At 43.3% G+C, this 20,794-nt stretch overlaps 1 protein-coding gene across 1 annotated transcript in view; it reads left to right on the top strand.

The window, feature by feature from the left end:
* The window catches only part of LOC139627652 (carbohydrate sulfotransferase 1-like), a 42,683-nt gene extending 22,139 nt beyond the window's left edge, over positions 1-20,544 (top strand). Inside the window, exons 3-6 of the mRNA XM_071488640.1 lie at positions 9,345-9,558; positions 9,717-9,943; positions 12,135-12,352; positions 16,762-20,544. Of these exons, the coding sequence (XP_071344741.1) occupies positions 9,345-9,558; positions 9,717-9,943; positions 12,135-12,352; positions 16,762-17,098 (996 nt within the window). The 3' untranslated portion in view covers positions 17,099-20,544. The remainder of the gene's footprint in view (positions 1-9,344; positions 9,559-9,716; positions 9,944-12,134; positions 12,353-16,761) is intronic.
* The last annotated feature ends 250 nt before the right edge of the window (positions 20,545-20,794 follow it).

Below are 20,794 nucleotides of genomic sequence, written 5' to 3'. Positions count from 1 at the left end.
GTGAGGTGTTGAAGATGTCCGTGAACACTGGAGACAGCTGATCAGCACAGTGCTTCAGGGATGATGGAGAGACAGAGTCAGGACCGGCTGCTTTGCGGGGGTTCTGCTTCTTAAAAAGCCTGTTGACATCTCTCTCCAGGATAGAGAGAGATGTTCCTTTGGTAGGGGAGGAGGGGGGTTCTGATGTGGCTCTGATGTGGAGGTTAGTGTCAGGCTTGTCCCACTGTCTTTCAAAGCGGCAGTAGAACTCATTCAGATCGTTGGCCAGACGGAAGTCGTTAGTGGAGTGGGGGGGTTTAGGTTTGTAGTTTGTGATCTTTCTGAGCCCTTTCCAGACAGAAGCAGAGTCATTGGCTGAGAACTGGAGCTGAAGTTTCTCAGAGTACAGTTGTTTAGCTTCTCTCACCGCTTTGCTAAACCTGTACTTGGACTCTTTAAACTTGTCCCTGTCCCCACTCCTGAAAGCTTCCTCCTTTTGCCTCCTGAGCTGACTGAGCTTAGCTGTGAACCAGGGTTTGTCATTGTTATAACTCACCCTGGTGCGTGATGGGATACAGCAGTCCTCACAGAAGCTGATGTATGACGCCACAGCCTCTGTGAACTCATCCAGACTGTTGGAAGCAGTCCTGAACACTTCCCAGTCAGTGCAGTCCAAACATGCCCGCAGATCCTCTATGGCTTCACTGCTCCACTGCTTCGATGTCCTCACAACAGGTTTACACAGTTTTAGTTTCTGCCTGTATGTGGGAATCAGGTGGACCATGACATGGTCAGAGTGGCCCAGTGCAGCCCGGGGGACGGCGTGATAAGCACCACTGATTGTGGTGTAACAGTGGTCCAGAGTGTTCCCCTCTCTGGTCGGGCAATTAACAAACTGTCTGTATTTGGGCAGTTCGTGGCTGAGGTTCCCTTTGTTAAAGTCACCAAGGACAATAACTACGGAGTCTGGGTTGGTCCGCTCCACACACAGTATCTGATCGGCGAGCGCCTGCTGTGCCTCCTGCACGTTGGCCTGTGGTGGGATGTAAACACCGACCAGGATGATTGAGTTGAACTCACGGGGAGAGTAGAAGTAGTTTATGATGAAAGTCTCCAGGTCAGGAGAACAGTGCTGCAGGATCACTGTCACGTCTCTGCACCAGCCACTGTTAGCATAAAAACAGATTCCTCCACCCTTCGTTTTGCCGGACAGCTCTGTGTCGCGATCCGCTCTGAAGAGTTGGAAGCCGGCCAGCTCCAGCGCAGAGTCCGGAATCGATCCACACAGCCACGTCTCCGTGAAGCACAGGACGGCAGATGAAGAAAAGTCTCTGTTCTTCTGCACCAGTAGCTGAAGTTCATCCAGTTTGTTGGGCAGTGAACGCACGTTGGAGAGAAAGATACCTGGGAGCGGTGTGCGGAGTCCGCGCCGGCGGAGACGCGCAAGCGCACCAGCACATTTTCCTCTCCTCCGGCGTTTCACTGCGAGAGCAATGGTCAGTGCACCTCTGACCAAAATGTCCAATAATCCCACAGATGAGTCGAGAAAAGTAGGAAAAAAATCCACTGGAGTTATTTCTCTGATATTAATGAGCTCTTCTCTGGTGAAAGAGCTCCGGAAACCAAAGCAGAAAACTGGATTTATAAAGAAAATAAGGCAAAAAAATGCGCACCAAAACACCAAGGCAGCCATCCGCGGCGCCATGGCAACAGAACCGCTGTACAGTGCACAATGACATCCTCATCATCATCCTCTGAGAGATTCACACTGTCATGCTTTCTTGGCCATTGGTAATCTAGAGCCTTCAAGAATGATGGTCCTTCAAACCAGGTTTGTTTGGCCATGAACTGCTCTGCAGTAGGTCCACAAGAGGCACTGTCAGCTGGGTTTTCTGTTGTGTTGATGTACCACCATTGCTCTGGCTGAGTTGTTTCTCTAAGGACTGCAACCCTGTTGGCGATAAAGGTTTTAGATGTAGTGCCTCATTTTCTATGTAACAACAGTGCTGTCAGTCCAGTCTTGTAACTCTAGCCGGAGCTCTTTTCTTAACAGTATATCCATGTTGATGGCCACAACTGCACAGCATGGCGATTTGCTTCAATGGAGCCACCCATGCCTTTCCCACTATGAAGGCACATGACCTTCACTGTTCGATGCACCATGACACACCTAGAGCTCTTTCAACAGGAAAATCATTTTTGGCCAGGTGCAGGTGCGGAAGAAGCCTGAGCTGGTGCGGGAGTCAGAGCGGCACTGACTTGATATAGTTGGACTCACCTCTAGGCATGAACCAAACTCCTGGAGAACGGCTGGACTCTCTTCTTTTCCAGAGTTACACAGAGTGACAGACACTGGGCAGGTGTGGGGAGCCTCACACATCCCGGCAGTGTTGGAGTTCTCTCCGACGAACAAGAGGGTCACCTCTTTGTGACTGGGAGTTGCAGAGGGGAAGGCTCTGACTGTTGTTTGTGCCTCTGCGCCCAACAGCACTTCAGAGTACCAGGCCTTCTTGGAGTCTCTGGGTGGTGTCCTGGAAAGGCTTCTGCCTGGGGACTCTAGTTCTGCTTGGGGACTTCAACACCCATGTGGGCAATGATGGAGAAATCTTGAAGGGCATCACTGGGAGGAACAGCCTCCCTGATCTGAACCTGAGCAGTGCTTTGTTATTGGACTTCTATGCGAGTCATAGTTGGTCATAACAAACACCATGTTCGAACATAAGGTAGCTCATGAGTGTACTTGGTACCAGAGCACCTTAGGCCAAAGATCAATGATCGAATTTGTGGTAGTTTCATCAGATCTGCGGCTGTATGTTTTGGACACTCAGGTAAACAGAGGGGCAGAGCTGACAACTGATCACCACCTGATGGTGAGTTGGATCAGATGGCAGGGAAGGCTGCCGGACAGACCTGGTAAAACCAAACGTGTAATGACGATGAACTGGGAACATGTGGCAGGGGCCCCTGTCCACGGGGTCTTCAACTCATACCTCTGGAAGAATTTCTTGTACATGCCAGGGAGGTTGGAAACATGGAGTCTGAGTGGGCCATGTTCAAAGCCTCCATTGCAGAAGCAGCAATTAGGAGATGTGTCCTCAAGGTCATCAATGCCTGTCAAGATGGCAACCCAAGAACCTGCTGGTGGACACCTCCGGTGAGGGAAGCCGCCAAGGTGAGGAAGGAGGCCTTTAGGACCTGGTTGGCCCAGGGGTCTCTGGAAGCAGCAGTTAGGTACCAGGCAGCCAGAAGGGCTGGAGTTTGGTGAGGCTATGGAGGAGGACTTTTATTTGGCCTCAAGGAGATTCTGGCAAACCGTGCAGTGGCTCAGGAAGGGGAAGGTGGGCTTGGCCCAGGCTGTGTTCAGCCGGGGAGGAGAACTGCTGATCTGTGCTGGCGATGTCGTCGAGTGGTAGAAGGAATACTTTGAAGAACTCCTGAATTCGACTGACACGTCCTCCATGGAGGAGTCAGAGTCAGAAGACTTGGGGGAAGTCTCACCCATAACCCTGGCATAGGTCACTGAGGTAGCTAAGAATCTTCTCGGTGGCAGGACGCCGGGTGTGGATGAAATACGCCTTGAGATCCTGAAGGCTTTGGGAATTGTTGGCCTGTCATGGCTGACAAGGCTATTCAATGTCGTGTGGAGGTTGAGCACAGTACCTATGGAGTGGCAGACTGGGGTGGTAGTTCCCATTTTCAAAAAGGGTGTGCTCCAATTATTGGGGTATTACACTGCTCAGCCTCCCTGGGAAAGTCTATTCCAGGGTGCCAAGGAGGCTCTGACCGATTGTTTAACCTCAGATTGAGGAGGAGCAATGCAGGTTCTGTCCTGGCCATGGAACAGTGGACCAGCTCTTTAACCTTGCAGGAGTTCAGAGGGGGTCATGGGAGCTCGACCAGTCAATCCACATTTGCTTTGTGGACTTAGAGAGGGCCACCCAGTCCCTGTACAACAAAAGTGAGAGCTGTGTCTGCATCCTTGGCATAAAGTCAAGTACATTTTCAGCGAGTGTTGGGCTCCACCAAGGTTGCCCCTTGTCTTTAATCGATGCTGTTTGTGATATTCACGGACAGGATCTTAAGGCGCAGCCAAGGCAAAGAGTGTGTCCATTCTGGGAACCTCAGAATTGCATCTTTGCTTTTTGCACATGATTTTGTTTTGTTGGCTTCTTTGGTTTGGTTTGCAGCAGAGTGTGAAGCAGCCAGGATGAAAATCAGCACTTCCAAGTCTGAGGCCATGGTTCTGTGTGAGGGTAGGATGGAGCGGGAGATCGATAGGCAGCTCAGTGCAGCATCAGCAGTAATGCAGACCTACAAGGTCTGCATTATTGTTCTTCACCACACCATTGTGGTGAAGAGGGAGCTGAGCCGGAAGGCAAAGCTCTCAATTAACCAATCAATCTTCGTTCCAACTCTCACCTATGGTCATGAGATATGGGTAGTGATCGAAAGAATGAGATTGCAAATACAAGCAGCTGAAATGGGTTTCCTCTGTGGGGTGGCTGGGCTCAACCTTAAAGACACTGTGAAGAGCTCAGACATCGGGAGGGATCTCAGAGTAGAGCCGCTGCTCCTTTGCGTTCACCAATGAGGGAATTTGTAAGGTTTGGTCCCTTAAGCAGCTCTTTGTTGAGTGAACTTCCCTGAAAGCTGGCAGCACAGTCAAAGACCACACAGAGTTTCTTCTTACATTGGTGGTACACCCCATGATGTGGGATATACCACACTTTACCATTCTGTCAGGCCAGCTGTGCTTCTGGCACTTTGACTGCATATCCCCATTCAACAGGTCACTAATATAGGCTGCATATTCCCAGTATTATTCATTGCTGAGTTTTTTCTTGAGATTCAGTGCTTGTTGCATTACAGCAAAACAACAGTGTGTTGTTTTTACATAGCCTAGTAAAGTCAACATTGTTTGATGTGCTGTTGGACTTAGTCTTTAAGTGCCTTTTTTCCCTTTTCTTCTACTTTTAATTGTATATTTGATCAATGGTCAGCTTCTCTTATTCACGCATAATCTTGCGTGGTTCGTACTGGCCTCTCTACTTTTTTCTTTTTCTCTGTTTACGTCTGTGTCCGGAGACCCGGCATGGAGCCATGGCTCCATTGTTTACATGAGGGAACAACTGATGGCACTCCATAATACAGTGGTGTTACCCGAGGAGAGACCCGACATTCCCCATGAGCTGAGGAGGAGGAAGAGACAGGGAAGTTGTGCCGGGAGGGAGCAACGTGCCAGGAGGAGATGGTACAAACCAGTTCTCCCCTTCATCATCATGGGGAACGTAAGATCTCCCCCCAGTAAGGACGAGCTAACGGCACTAACCCGACATCAGAGGGAATACTGGGAGTGTAGCATCATGGTGTTCACGGAGACATGGCTAACCGTGCTGATCCCAGCGTTGGATGGGTTTCAGCTGATATGGTAGGACAGGACAAAGGAGAGCAGTAAAAGGAAGTGAGGGTGACTGGCTGTGTTTGTGAATGATAGATGGTGTAACCCTGGGCACATCACTATTATAGAACAACTCTGCAGTAGAGATGTTGAGCTGCTAGCTGTTAGCATGAGGCCATTCTACCTGCCGAGGGAATTCTCGCATGATATTGTGATAGCAGCATACATTCCCCCCTCTGCTAACGCAGATGCAGCATGCAATGTCCTCCACTCAGCTACCAGCAGGCTGCAGACACAGCACCCTCATGCCCTCTTCCTTATCTCTGGGGACTTTAACCATGCCACTCTGGACTCCACTCTACCCACATTCACCCAGTATGTCACATGCCCCACCAGAGACAATAAAATACTGGACTTACTGTACGCCAACACTAAGGAGGCATATAGCTGGGGAGACCAGATCACAACCTCGTGAAAAATCAGGGAAGGGAAGAACAGCTACAGAAGGAGGATGGAGAACCAACTGCAGCTGAATAATGTCAGCGGAGCCTGGAGGGACCTTAAAACTATCTCAGGCTACAAGGGACCCAACTCCCAGCCTGTGGGGGACAGGAAGTGGGCAGATGACCTGATGACCTGAATCACTTCTTCTGAATGACCCCGTCCTGTCTTCCCTGCCGCAGCCACCACCATCTGGGCCCCCTGTGGATTGCCCCATCCCCACCTCAGCTGCACTTCACGCATCACTCAGCTCACAGTCCCCCTGTATTTCCACATCACTCCCTGTCCACTGCCCTTCCCCCTCGATTACCACCTCCAGCGCACAGTCACCCTACTCCAACCTGTCCCTCACAATAAACTAGGTGAGGAGGGAACTCAGGAGGATCAAGCCAAGGAAAGCAGTGGGTCCTGATGGCATCAGCTCAAGGCTCCTGAAGTCCTGTGCAGACCAACTGCGCAGGATAGTCGAGCACATCTTCAACCTGAGGCTGAAGCTGGGGAGCGTGCAGCTGTGGTAGACATCCTGCGTGGTACCGGTGCCAAAGTCATCCCACCGCAAGGACCTCAACAGTTACAACAGTTACAGGTCGGTGGCACTGACATCCCACCTGATGAAGACCCTGGAGCAGCGGGTCCTCGTTCATCTTCGGTACCTGGTGAGCCCATCGCTGGACCCGCTTCAGCTCGCCTACCAGCCTGGCATTGGTGTAGACAACACCATCAGATGATGGATGCTTCCTCCTACAGCGATCCCTCTCTCACCTGGAAAAGGCCACCTCACCACATGGATCCTTGACTACCTCACCAACCAGCCACAGCATGTGAGGATTCAGGACTGTGTGTCTGACAGGGTCGTCTGCAGTACAGGGGCCCTGCAGGGAACAGTTCTAGTTCTGTTCCCCTTCACCCTCTACACTGCAGACTTCTCCTACAATTCCACCAACTGCCACCTGCAAAAGTTCTCTGCAATTGTCGGCCTCATTGCTGATGGGGACAACAGGGAGTACAGAGAACTGACCCAGGACTTTGTGAACTGGTGCCAGCAGAACCACCTCCAGATCAACGCGGGGAAAACCAAGGAACTGGTGGTGGATTTCCGCAGGCACAAACACTCTCAAACCACACCAGTGAACATCCAGGGAATGGACTCTTTTTCACTTTGCAGCTGTGACTCCTATAATGCCAAAGCTTGTTTTTGCTTTAGCGCAGCTGCCTTAGCCTCCAGAGCTGCTCGCTTTGCTTCTTGCTTTAAGCATGCAGAGGATGTAGATGATGACTGGGGCACCCACTGCTAGAACTTGATCCACTAGTGTGTCACCAAAGATACACTGTATATATGAGTTACCTCATTATGACATGCAGGAGACTCTTTCTTGTGAGGTTCAGCATCTTTAATCCTCTTGTCACCTTTTTGAATAAAGTCATGTAAAACTTGTGCCTTAGGCTCAAACCAGTCTTCTTGGTCTGCCCCTTTTCCATCTTAATTCCGATAAAGTAGAACTGAGCTGTTGCATTCTTTGAACTCCTCAAAGGTTGTTTTAAAAATGTCATCTTTGACTTCACTTCCTTTAAGTTGCAATTGTTTTCCATTAACTGTTCCATTTCATTTGATTTTGCTGTAAAATGCCTTGATTTCCCTCTCCTTATACACTGTTGCAGTTTTTCTCCATGAATATTTCTGTGTGTTTGACAGCCCTCTTGTGTTCATCATTTGTATGTGTGCGCCAGCATTTTCTTCCACCATCATGCAGCCTCCAATTAACTGACAAGAATTCATTCTTTACAGGTTTGTTGGCCAGTGACGCCGTCCAACAGTGAAAGCCAACCATAAAGAAGTTATGTCCATATAGTGCTCATTAATCCAGTTTCTGTTTGTTTTCTGCTGCGCATGGCTTTACAGTCACAGATGTTATCCAAGTACTCCTGTAATTAGTCCAATCCTCTAATCTCATTATCCTTCCACAGTTCGTCCATTATTGAAAGTTTTTGACTCAGTGTTGTAGCCATTTTGCTATACTTAAAGATCCTAGGCCACTTAGTCAGCAGAGTGTGTTGTTTTTACTTGTGTTTCACGGAAGTAGTCCAACCTTATTGTGAAAATCCAATGTACTCACACACAGCCACTGACTGCTCAGCGTCTCCTGAGAGCAGCCTTATCCAAAAACCAAACTGATTTATGGCATAATCACCTGTTGTAACCTACAACCAACAGTACATTTTACAGCAATAATAGAAAAGAAGGATATCTGTAGCATAGTGAACTATTTAACATTTACACTGAGTATGGTACAGACATTTAAAGAAATTTAAAATCTAAATAACAAGTCCTAAAAGCATATTGAAGCTCACAGTGGGAACCTCAATATGTGCACCAAATTGGCTTGAACCCAATTTGATTCATGAGTGTCTATGTAAAATTGACAAAATAAAAAAAAATTATAACAGCAAAATTGAATGGGAAATTTGGTGAAAATTGAATGTTGAAAATTATTTGAAAACTGTTAAAACTTTTAAAGGTTTTGGACACAATTCAAAATAGTGAAAAACCACATGGTCAGAATAGGGAGGTTCCAGTCCCACAAAGAAGTGAAATCATCCAGAGTATCTTTAAACCCACCATGAGGTCATCTGATGTAGTTTTTCTTGCCTGAGTAGTGGTCAGGTTTTTTATCTGTCCGCCAACAGCAATCCAAAATACTTGAAGAAGGTTCCAGCTCATGTGGTGCTTGAACCACTAGGGATTCAAATCACACAATGAGCTTGTACCCCCCAAGAGTCTGTGGAGTCATTGTATTTACTAGCCTCACCTAGTTGGTAAGAGAGGAGAGTGTCAGAGTTTCTTTAGAGAAATTGAAGAACTTGTAATTTTGCTCTTTGTTTGTATAGTTAAGAGCAAATATTCTTGACCTACCTTATGAATCCTCTACTTTCCAAATAGCTCTAACAAGTGTATATCAAGAGCATGTAATGGAAGAAGAACTGTGGTAGAAGGAGCAATCAGTCAGTGGAAAATTAATCTGTCTATATTTGTCATTCAGCAAAACATAGGCAGCTATCTCTGACCTACATTACCCATGACCTATAGTGGTTACTAACAAATAACATCAGTATTGATGTTTTTTAAGTCTAAACTTCCTCCATCTTTAAAATTCTCCATTAATATGTAGTTGGTTTTTGCTAAATCAGGCAAGATCAGCATTCAGGAGGCTTTGGAGATTGGAGCATTCACAGCAAATGCACAGAGCCAAGGAGGCCATGCTTGTTTAGTCAGCTCAGCAACCATTCAGGCACTGGGTGACTGGTGTTGATCAGTAAGACATGACAAAACCTGCTATATGATAGTTGTTGTATCCAAAGAGGCACTACAATTTTATTGAATGCCCCCAGAAATTTCTTTCATGGTATGTGTGGAAGTGCAGTGTAATTGTCATATATTTTCTTATCTTGGAATTTTTTCCTACCCCAGGTCTTCTACCTGTTTGAGCCTCTGTACCACGTCCAGCTGGCACTGCTCCCCCGGTTGGCACAGAGTCGGAACCTGGCTGAGAGGAGAGTAATGCTGGGAGCAGCCAGAGACCTGCTAAGGTCTCTGTACCACTGTCACCTCAATAGTCTGGAGAGTTACATACGACCCCGTCCGGCCAACCACTCCACTGACAAGCTGTTCAGACGAGGAGCTAGTAAGTGACACATGTCTGTTTGTCCTGCTTTCATTCACATAATGATATTGAGAGTACAGTATTTACGGTACAGTATTTATGTATGTAGCACATGTATGTACTTGCAATGCATTGTCGTCATGTTGCCGTTTATCATATTGTTTGTCTCCTGTCTTTAGGCCGGTCTCTGTGCTCCCCTCCTGTATGTGAGGCTCTTCTCAGCCCGGAGGAGCAGAGCCTGGTGCTGGCTGACGAGGGGGAGTGTGTGAGAAGATGTGGGCCGCTCAATGTGTCACTGGCTGCTGATGCCTGCAGAGCAAGGCGTCATGCAGCCATCAAGACAGTCCGGATTCCCCAAATCACTGACCTTAGAGCACTGATTGAGGACCCAAGACTTAACCTCAAGGTAGAGGAATAATTACAACTGTTTTTTTTTTTTAAACAAAATTTATTTCAGTATCATTCAGATGACAAACATTAGACTTGAGGCTTGAAAAAAGAAGTACTTGATGTGATTGTCTATTTCGTACTAGTCATAGACAGTATGAAAACATGTTTTTTTTATTTGACACTTGCATTGGACTTGGTTCAAAAGTCTTAAAGAAACAGTGTGTGTAGGATTTAGTGGCATCCAGCAGTGAGGTTGTAGGTACTACAATCAACTTAGTGAAAAATGCAAAAAGCCCTCTCGAGAGCCAATGTTTGGCTTGTCCATCTTGGGCTGCCGTAGAAACATGGCACAGTGGGCACTCACTTCTGGAAGAGGACATGCTCTCAAGGACTCATTTTAAGCTAAAGAAAATTTGATGGTTCTTAGATTCAGCTGATTATTAAAAACATGATTAGGACTATGATATTCCATTTCTGCCAATATATCCCCCTAAATCCTGATTCATGTGAGTTGCTGCCAACTGGTAAGAGCAAAAAATAAGATTGCAGTTATAATGGCACATAAAAGTCTTCTGCTCACAGTATTCTAATTTTTCTTTCTAATATTTCTCATTGTGGCAATATACAGAAGTACAAACTTCACAAAATCACTATGAAGTGACAGGGAAGAAGACACACCAGAATAATGTTTGTGATGCAAGTTTTAACAGTTAATGTGCCCATATAATGCTTTTTGTTTTTTTCCCTTTTCTATCATATAGCTATTTTGTCCATGTAAGGGCCTTGTACTAAGTTACAAAGCCCAAAGTCTATGGCACAGGGAGTTATTCTCTCCCACAGGAATCACTGCTCCTGAAGTGCCCGAAGTGCCTCATTTGTGCCTCAGCTTTTCTTCTGCAACTTGTCTACGTCACCATGTAAAACATTTGCATAAAGCCCACTTACTGCCCCTCTAGAAATGTATATATATATATATATATATATAAAAATTATACTTTTTTAATATATGTATATATATGTCATATACAAATTTTACCGTAGGTATGTCATATATTTTATAAACTTAGATCTTGTCATGTCATGTATATGTGTAATAATAATATATCCCCTTATAGTTAACATACATTGCAGCATCACTCTTGGAATAGGGACATATATGTCATATATTACATTTCTGTATTAGTGGCTAGCTTGGCACAGACTTAAACCAAGCTAGTTAGAGCAGAGGCTAGGAAGACATCGGTTAGTTTTAGCCTGTCAGTAATTAAATTCTCTTTGTATACAAATAACTGATGGTGCAGGTTTACTATACTACAGTCCTCGGGCAACAGCAGAATAGCATTTTCCAAGTAAGCACTTCAGTCATTTTAGCTCATTTCCCACACAAGCACCTATTAACAGGGACATACATAGAAACATTTTCATATACAGATTGTGATTGAAAGACTAAATCCACCATTATGCCTTTCAGTAGTAATGGGTGTAATATTTGATGAGCAGAGATGTTCATCAAATAACAGCAGAAGTTGCTGCTGATGTGTGTTCCCTATAAAAAATAAAGAGCTGGAAATGAGCACAACAGGTTTCGTACAGTTTTTAGAAATGTATGTTATTTAAGGAACCCTTAAAAGCAACATGAAAAAGTAATACTGAAATATTGATAATGATCTCACTTTTGTGGTGACCAGCTGATTATTTCTATGCGATTGGTTATAGTATTGACTTGTTAGCGTGGTACTATTGAGTTAGGCTGCATTTAACAGCTCTTCACTAGCTGAGAACATAGTAGACTGGATGATGGAAGGTTAGAAGAGTAATCAATGCAGTTCTAAATTGGTATTGATTGAACATTTGGTGACAACAAGTGCAGTTCCTCAGAGACACATGTACAACATAGGCTTATAGTGCAATGGCAGTGTTGTGCCAGTAACCTTTGTCACACTCACTATGATGGGATAGACAGTATTTTGTAATGAGTGTGACTGAATTGGCCCGGATAGCTGAGCATAACACGCATGTGCTGTATATAAACATTTAAAATTAAATAAGGCAAGCAGATATAAATGAGTAACTGATAACATACATAAGGACAATACTAGTTTTATATATTAGACAATATAAATTTTGTAGCTGGTGGGGTGCCACATGTGCCATTCAGAGACATTTGTACTGTTTCTGAGTGTTTCATCATTATTCATCATCATCAGGTGGTCCAGCTTGTTCGAGATCCACGTGGAATCCTGGCATCTCGTATTGAGACATTTCGAGACACTTACCGGCTGTGGCGTCTGTGGAGAGCAACTGGACGTCGACCCCACAACCTGGACCTGGGACAGATTAACACAGTGTGTGAGGACTTTCTTAGGTCTGTGTCCGTGGGTCTGGCCAGACCCACCTGGCTTAGAGGGAGGTACATGCTGCTCAGGTGAGAAGGACATGGATAATGTTTGTGGACATACAGTCTGTGCTGAACAACTCCAACCCATTCATCTTCACTAGCAGGGCTGTTTTTCTGTCAGTCAGAGAGATGACTCAAACAAAGTTGGTTAAGTTTCTCCTTGCACAGATCTTTTGCCTTGTTTTTATTTCTTAACCACCAATTTCAACCAGTCCTCCCTGAAGCTGATACGTTAGATATTTAGAATCATTCTAAAAAGGATCAGTTTTATTTTTGGTATTCCACACTCTTTTCTTAATGCTTGTGGCTAAAGTCCTGTAGGTATAGTATATTTGACATAAACTGCCACAACCAATTGTTTTTTTCAGGACAGGGTATACTGTAGGTGTGTTGAAATCACAAAAGTACAGTGAATTGGGATTAGCTAGTGGGGCTAAACTTACCACTTTAACACTGCAATTAACTCTGAAATGCTGAATGTTGTAGATTCGTATTTTTTACAACTAATTATGGTCATGAGAATAATTAATGTCTCTCTAGGTAGCAAAAGTGAATATAGGGTAATGTTATACCATTATAAAACACTGGAGACTGCTGTTTGAGTCATGTGTCCAAGCAGTTAACATTGTTTATGTTTTTTTTGTTTTGTTTTTTTGTCGTTGTTTTTTTAACTGTGGCCCCAATCGATGGAAGCCTGCATGCTTTTCATAGTTGTAAATAGAACTTTCAGGCACCAATTTCTTTTGAAGTGTGCAAAAAGAACTGAAAAGAATAAGTTGACTAAATCAATAAATATAACAGGATTTGTACCCCACTCTCTTGAGTAAAAGTCTTATGTGATCCATTCTTCCATCACAACTTGTTCCTTGTGTGGACTAGGGGAAGGAAAACACTAATGTATTTAGTCTGACTCTGCACTTCAGCCTCTTGTGGCTGAAATGAGTATTACAAAAACAAACACAAAGAAAAATCATGACAAATAAAATCACCTGTTTTCACAGATGAAAAAAACCTGGAAAAGTTATTCTGGCAAAAAAAGAAAATCACTGGCCTTTTAGGCCTTCCATAGTTGTAGTATTTTTAGTTGCCCAAACCCTCTATGACTCATTTATTGAAGCTTGCAAAGTTTTAAGAGCAGGACCAGATCTCAATCACACTTCTTCTGATAATCTCACAAATACCAACCTAACCCACTACTCCTCTTTCATTCTCGTAATCTGCACCAGAACTGAGAATGTTACATATTGCCATGTGCAAGCTCAATCAACAAAGCTAAGTAGGGTTTAATACTAGTTACGTAAATGATCTACTCACCTCGTCCAGAGCATGGATTTCGCCATCGGATAATGATCTTTTCAGACAAAATCAGGATGACCAACTCCAAAGTTTTCATCAGCCCACACGATCCAATCCAGCTGACAACATCCTCTGTGTCTGAGACCCTACTCTCTGTGAACCAAAAGCGAGTGACCCCAGCTAGCTCTGTCTCCTCCATGTCCATATCCCATGTGGTTCATCTCCCCTCAAAAATTCAAAACTACAGTTCACCTGATGAATCCTTGGCATCTCCCAGCACACCTCCCTCTTCAGCAAGCAGAGGATTAGGCAACCCGAGGACAGTCCATCAGTGTCACTGCAGTTCTCCTACTCCTTCACCTCCAAGGATAACTTAACATTATCCTTGTTACTAGGAAGTTACTATGCAAACACCATGATGTCGGGGCCTCCATTAAAGAGACAATTGCGCCGTCCAGCTCATAGTCAGCAGAAAGGGCAGCATCAAAAGAAAAAAAAAAAGGATTTTCAGCAGGGTCAAACACCACCAGGGCTACAGCAACCACCTTCCGCCATCATCCTGTGCAATCACCCACTTAGGATGAAACACCAGGACCTTTTACCACCTGACTGGGTCATCATCACCAGCATTGGTACCTTTTACCACCTGACTGGGTCGTCATCACCAGCATTGGTAGCCTTCCTCATCCTCCAAACTACATTCTAGTTTGCAGGGTACTTTGGTTGGTTTATTATTATTTTATTTATTTAGATACCAGCTTTTTTCAGTTTTATGTGAAGATTTGTTGATATTGAATTATTATGTTATAGACCATGGGTCTATACATGTGAAAACGCCCTAAAGCACAATTTATCATTGTTTTCTTTGGTGTTGCCTGTTCTTGTGATAATGTAGAAAATGTCAGTGCTAATAACCATTTTCTCTGTGTAAATTTCTGATTTTATCTGCAAGTGTACATTATTGAAATTAATAAGTAACTTTATTTAATTTAATAATAATGGGGGATGCCCCTTTTTCCCCCTTGAGTAGCTGCACCTCAAAATTTCTGTGCATGGGCCTGGAGATGGAACAAAGCCACACAAGCCTCAACTTTCTCCCGCTTGGCATCAGCAGCCCAACCGGCACGCTTACCTCCTAAACCCACCAGCATTATCCACCTCTTCTGTCATCTGGCATTAATAAAAAAGGCAGACCCATAATTTACCAAGGAGGTAGTACAATCAGCAATGACTTCAAAAATGCACCATGTCACAATGTCACTTCCTCCAAGTCTGCTCCTTCTGCAGAGGTGGCCATGCTCGTCCTGTATGCCCCACCTCACAGACAATACAAACCTATTCAGGCCTCACTCCCAGCTGAAAAGCTCAACTGAATAAGCCTTCTGATCTCGAATTTCCTCCTTGCTTCATGCTGCACCAAACGCCAACTTCTCTCCCTCCTAGGCCACCTCATTATATACATGATTCAAGGGTGTGCCTTTATGTCTCACCTGTTATCTATTGCTTCTGTCCCATCTCTCTTGGCTTCCATCTGTTTTGATGGTTCAAGCTGCGCCAAACTTCATTTATGGCTCAATCTTCTTGCCACCTTGAATGGGATCGCCTCCTTCTATAATGACCAACTGACTCATCCTCACAACATTCACCTGTACACCAATGCCACTCCGTCTGCCGGTTTTGGGGGTTTCTATGATAGAAGATGGTTTTGCAGAAGAATGGCCCCCAGAGCTGGCCAAAAAATGCCAAGTCTCTTCCTCTGCACTCTTTAAAATCTACCATATAATAACTGTGGCTTTTCTTTGGTGCCATGAATGATTCTGCAAGTCCATCCTCATACAATCAGACAATCTTGCAGTGGTAGACATAATCCACAAAGGAATCAACCTGGCATGTGGTCACACACCAATACATCCTCCATTAAGCTTATATTCCTGGTCAATCCAATGCCATCAATGACTCTCTTTCCTGGTTCTCATTTCAGAAGTTCAGAAGCTTGGCTCTACACACAGATGCCCTGCTTACTTCAGTTCCTTTATATTCAGCCCTGATGTTCAACTTGTAAATCCCGCATTAGTACCCTTGATCATCAACTCCCAGAATCATATCATCAACAGCCATCAGTTTCTTTACCAACCCATAACTGGTAGTCCAGGTCAAGCCTCAAACCGTCCTCAGAAACATCAGCCATCAAGGGACTCCTTATCCAAGAGCCAGGTAGAAATCCTTGTCGCCTTCTTCTCACTGCCGACTTACTCTTAACACCATCCGCTCTGGATACAGCACTCTTCATTGGCTGGAATTATAGAAACTATGTTCTTGCTTGCCTTCTTCAGTTTCTTCAGATGTTCCAAATTCATAACACAACAGCACCGCATCCTCTTTTCATCTCCAAATCTGGACAAGTCGTTACTCATTTCTGGTTCTACCACCGCTTCCATCATGTACTCTCCTTGTCTGGCATATCTCCCATTCATTACACCAGCGACAATTCAGCTTCCTGTAATGGCATTCCAGAATATTTTATACAAATCTTGGGTCAATGGTCCTCTCAAGCATATAATCGCTACATCCATTCGGATCTTCGAGATCTCAGAGCCACTCATGCTCATTTTAAGTAAATGGGGGTCTCTTCACACTGTGCCCAAAAACAAGCGGGAAACCACAAGAACAACCTTTATCATTCTTTTTAATAAATCATTCAAACGTACCCTGTTGATGGTGTGGTCCTTGCTAATGAATTGAAGCTTATCTAGTGAAGTTTGAGGAGCAGGACCATGCCTCAATCACACCTTCAGGCAATCCCATAAATACCAACCTAACCCTCTACTCCTCTTTCACTCTTGTATTATGAGCCCCCCTACCTACACTGTTTGAATTGTTTCCTTCCTCTCTCGTATGACCCTAAGGCGGTTTACCATTGCCCGAGTGATGCAACAGCTTCCCCACATCGTATTCACAAACAAGCAAGAAACCACAATCATCAATCTTTTCAATAAATTATTCAAACATACCCTGTTGATGGTGTGGTCCTTGCTATTCAATGTAATGGTCATAGCTACTGACATACACTTTAGTTTGTGTGGTGTTTTGTTTTGTTTTTTTACCAAATGATCCTTTCTCTCTTCCTCATGCTTGGTCAGGTATGAAGATTTGGCCAGGTTTCCTCTCCAGAAGACCAGAGAGCTCTACAGTTTCCTTGGTCTGCTTCTGGATCACAGTGTGGAGAACTGGATCATCAACAACACCCATGGCAGCAGTGATCTGTCATCACGGCAAAAGTTTACCACAGTTCGGGACTCTGCTGCTAATGCAGAGAACTGGAGGGTGAAGCTCTCCTTCGACATGGTGGTTTACACTCAGACTGCCTGCCAACCACTTCTGGAGCTCCTTGGATACAAGACAGTCTTCCACCCAAGAGAACTGAGGAACCTCTCACACTCTTTGGTTGAGGACAGGACGTTTCTCCCAGTTTTTTAAACTGAAAACATACACACATGCAATGTGGGTTTAAGAAACCAACAAGAACTGTAGTTAATGGAGCAGAGATGATGTGGTCAAAGCTTTTTTGCTGATCTGGATATCCTCACTATGTGTGTGGTGAAGGAAGGACTGCATCCTTTCAATTGATATCAATGTTACCTAGCAACGTCGGTCAATCTTGTATTTATTTATTAATTTGTTTACCCCTTGAGCAGTCAACTACCTCTGTTCCAGCCCTTTTTTCCTTATAAGTATTAGTCAACATATTCAGGCTTTTTTATGGTCAATCAAACTTTACAATTAATTATATTTAAACTACTGTATGTAGATTTACCAATCCACCAAAACATTATGGCCACTCACAGATCAAGTGAATAATGTTAAATTATCTTGTACCAACAGCAGATGTCAAGGTCTGAGATATATCAATGCGTAAGTGAACAGTTTTCAGTCAATGTGTTGGATGTGGAGGAAAAGGGCAGGTGAGCAACTGTGACAAATCATTATGACCACACTTCTAGGGCCCAGTCATCAGTGGTGAGTTCCTACTGCCAGTGGTTTGAGGAAAGAGACTGGTCCAAGGAGGGACAAACCACAAGCTAATGCATCATCGTTGCGTAAGGGCAACGAAGGCTATCCTGTCTCACCCAGACCACCAGAAGAGCTTCTGTTCTGAAGGTTGCAGAAAATTTTAATAAAGGTTTTGGGAGAGATGTGTCGCAGCACTCCAGTGTGTCCATGCCGGCCACAATGTTTTGGCTCATCAGTGCACTCTAGTTTGATCATTTATTATAGCACCATGTTTCACCATGTGAGGTTTTTGGCAGATGTTTGTGACAGTGTATGGGTGCCATCATAACAAAACAATATAGCAAGAATTTTTTTCATGATATAACAAGATATTTTCAAGTAATGGCATTTTGTTCATGATTACTTCATGACATGTTAGTTATAACAAGTAGCATTTGTCATAACTTCATAACTTCATTTCATCATGTTATCAGGAAGCATCCTCATTACTGCACAAAATTCAATTCATTACAACAAGATTAATATTTAGTCTTAATATAGTAATTTGTTACATAGTGAAAACTAAATTCGATATGCCACTGTACCTGTCACTTGTCCTACCGTCACCACTGCACAAAATGCTGTTTCTCCATCTGATTATTGATTATTTCATTTTTGAAATAACATTTAATTTATGTAAGATGTCATGCTTTGTTTTGCAGCTATTCAATATTGTTTCATAGTAGTTTTTAGATATCAGCCACTGGTTATATTTTTTAATAACAGCATGTTTTACTTACTAAATACAGAGTGAAGTGGTTAATAATATTATTTGTCCACATTAATAACTATGTGAAACTAAACATCTGGGGAACTGAACTGCCAAGGGTACCTGATGTCCTTATATCAACACTTTGTCTTTGTTCACAAATTTAAGAAAATTAATAAAATTAAGTTTTGATATCTCCACACAGTCTCACCCAAAGCAGGAAATAAAACTTCTAATCAAACCATTTAAACTAGTCATTGTCAGTTTTTCTAGCTGATTGCAATGTCTTCTCTTTAGGTGTTGTCTTGATCCCTCGTATTTTAACAACATATCGAAGATTCAATACAAACCAACTGAAAATGGTATAAGGAGAATGGTATATGGTTTGTGAACATGATTAAGTGATATGTTGTTTTAACAAGAGACATTTCTTGTCAAAGATGAATAATTTGGTACATTATAATGTGAAAATATCTTGATATAATGTGGAGTGTTTCCTGAACTATACATCAACATGAGCACAATATAACTGTAATAATATAAATTTAGCTGGTGAGGTGTGGTTTATACGGTCAGTTCCTGTATTCAGTCTGTGTTGCTGGTGGATGCTGAGCAACACCAAACTGTAACTAACTTCCTCTCAGTGCAGACCATAAGTGTGTCCAGTTATCAAACCTACTTCAGCCAGATCTGTCTGCTCTCCTCTATGCCCGTCTGCATCCTTACTGCTTTTCCCAACTTGTAAAAAACAATTTGTGATGAGCAGTCTTCAAATGGTTCCAAGAGTGAAAAGAAGCAGTTTTCCTTTCAGTTGTCAGCATTGACTCAAAAACACACTGGATGCACATGTGCAGGTTCTTGTACATGACAACCAACAATGAACACAACAGGTGCACATGGCTCAAGCATATATGATTGTGTATTTTAACTGACCAGGTTATTATTGTGGGTTTGATCATTCAGCTCATGGGTAGCAACTCTGAAACTTTTTGCACATGGTAATCACTGTATATCCAACATGTACTCCGCTACTGGTTATCCCTGTGAATCTACCCAGGACTCATTAAGAGATTAATGCTAAAGGAATAGTTCATGTTTTTAATGTACTTTTCATTGTTTGAGACCTGGTTACCTTGGTCTCTGGCTGCCTTCAAAAGGAATCAAGATTTATTTATTATTTATTTATTTATTTATGCATTTATTTATTTATGTATTTCAGTGTCTTATGTGAATAAGGTGGGCAGTCATACCTCAAGCTAAGGACAGTTTGGACTGAAAAGCAACTGGATGGCTCCATGGGAGCTTTGCCTTTCCAGTGTTTAATGAGTTTGACACTCGTTAGTGGCATTTTTTATATAAAAAATACGGAAATAGCATTTTTCCTTACCAAATTTATTTAATTTTGCATTCATTTATGTATTTAATTATATATTTCTGTACATTTTTGGTCCCTCATAGTAATCCTGTCTCATAACCTTGGCAACATTGTAAATGAGGATCTTTCCCTCTGTTTCTCCCAAGAATTTAATAAAGGACTTTGATGTTGGTGATGATTGTATAGCTGCTTGTTTGCTCAATAATATAAAACTTCAAAACTAAAACATTCGACTATATTATAACAATTGTAGCTGCTTTTCATTGACTCTCTATCCATGTGAGATTAATTAATTATTAACTAATTAACTAATTTATTTTCACTTGTTACTTCAGGTCACCATACTTGTTATTATGAGTCTCAGTTTCAATTAATCTATCAAACCCATCACTTAATGTCTGTCCTGCTTACAAGAATACTGTAAACTTTCTGAAAACCACTGAATCTTGCTAACCCTCTGTTTGTTTATCCTTTTCTCTCCCTATTTTCTCCTCCATCCTCTCTTTTCACTCTCTCCATGTACTGGACCATTGGTCATCCTGGGAGCTCTGTCCTTCCCCTGGTTGTCAGTGCCGCATTTCAAGGTATTTGAATCTTGATCCTCATCCTCCAGGAGTTCCAGCCTCCTCTCTCTGTCATGTGTGAAACATTTCCTTTCTCTCCCTCTTGCCTCATGAGTATGGTTTCCCATCTCTACTCCCTTCTTTGTGAATGATGTGCTCAGTTTTCTGTCTTGTATGTTTGTGGTGTCTGTCCAGGTCTTCGTGGTGGAGAAGAGGTCCTGTGGCTCGGGTCGTTTCTGTTTGCTAGCACCTGGTAGTTTCTATGTTGTAATTTTACTGTCTGTCGATTCTGTACTCACAGTATCCATCATCTGTCTGTGCTGTGCACCACCCCCCACAGTTTTATTGAAGCGTAGTGTCTCCCTGAGTCAAAAAACAAAGGGTGTTTAAAGGTCATTATTCTGATTGAAAAGCCCCTTGATACAAATTTGCAATTTGTGATAATGGGCTATACAATATAAATAAAATGGGCTTGA

The sequence above is a fragment of the Trachinotus anak genome, unplaced genomic scaffold (genome assembly GCF_046630095.1).
Source record: "Trachinotus anak isolate AG129_WGS33_773 ecotype Australia unplaced genomic scaffold, CSIRO_AGI_Tana_v1 ptg000002l, whole genome shotgun sequence".
Taxonomy (NCBI): Eukaryota; Metazoa; Chordata; class Actinopteri; order Carangiformes; family Carangidae; genus Trachinotus; species Trachinotus anak.
The sequence above is the reverse complement of the archived record's forward strand: the minus strand, read 5'-3'. Positions and strand labels throughout refer to the sequence as shown.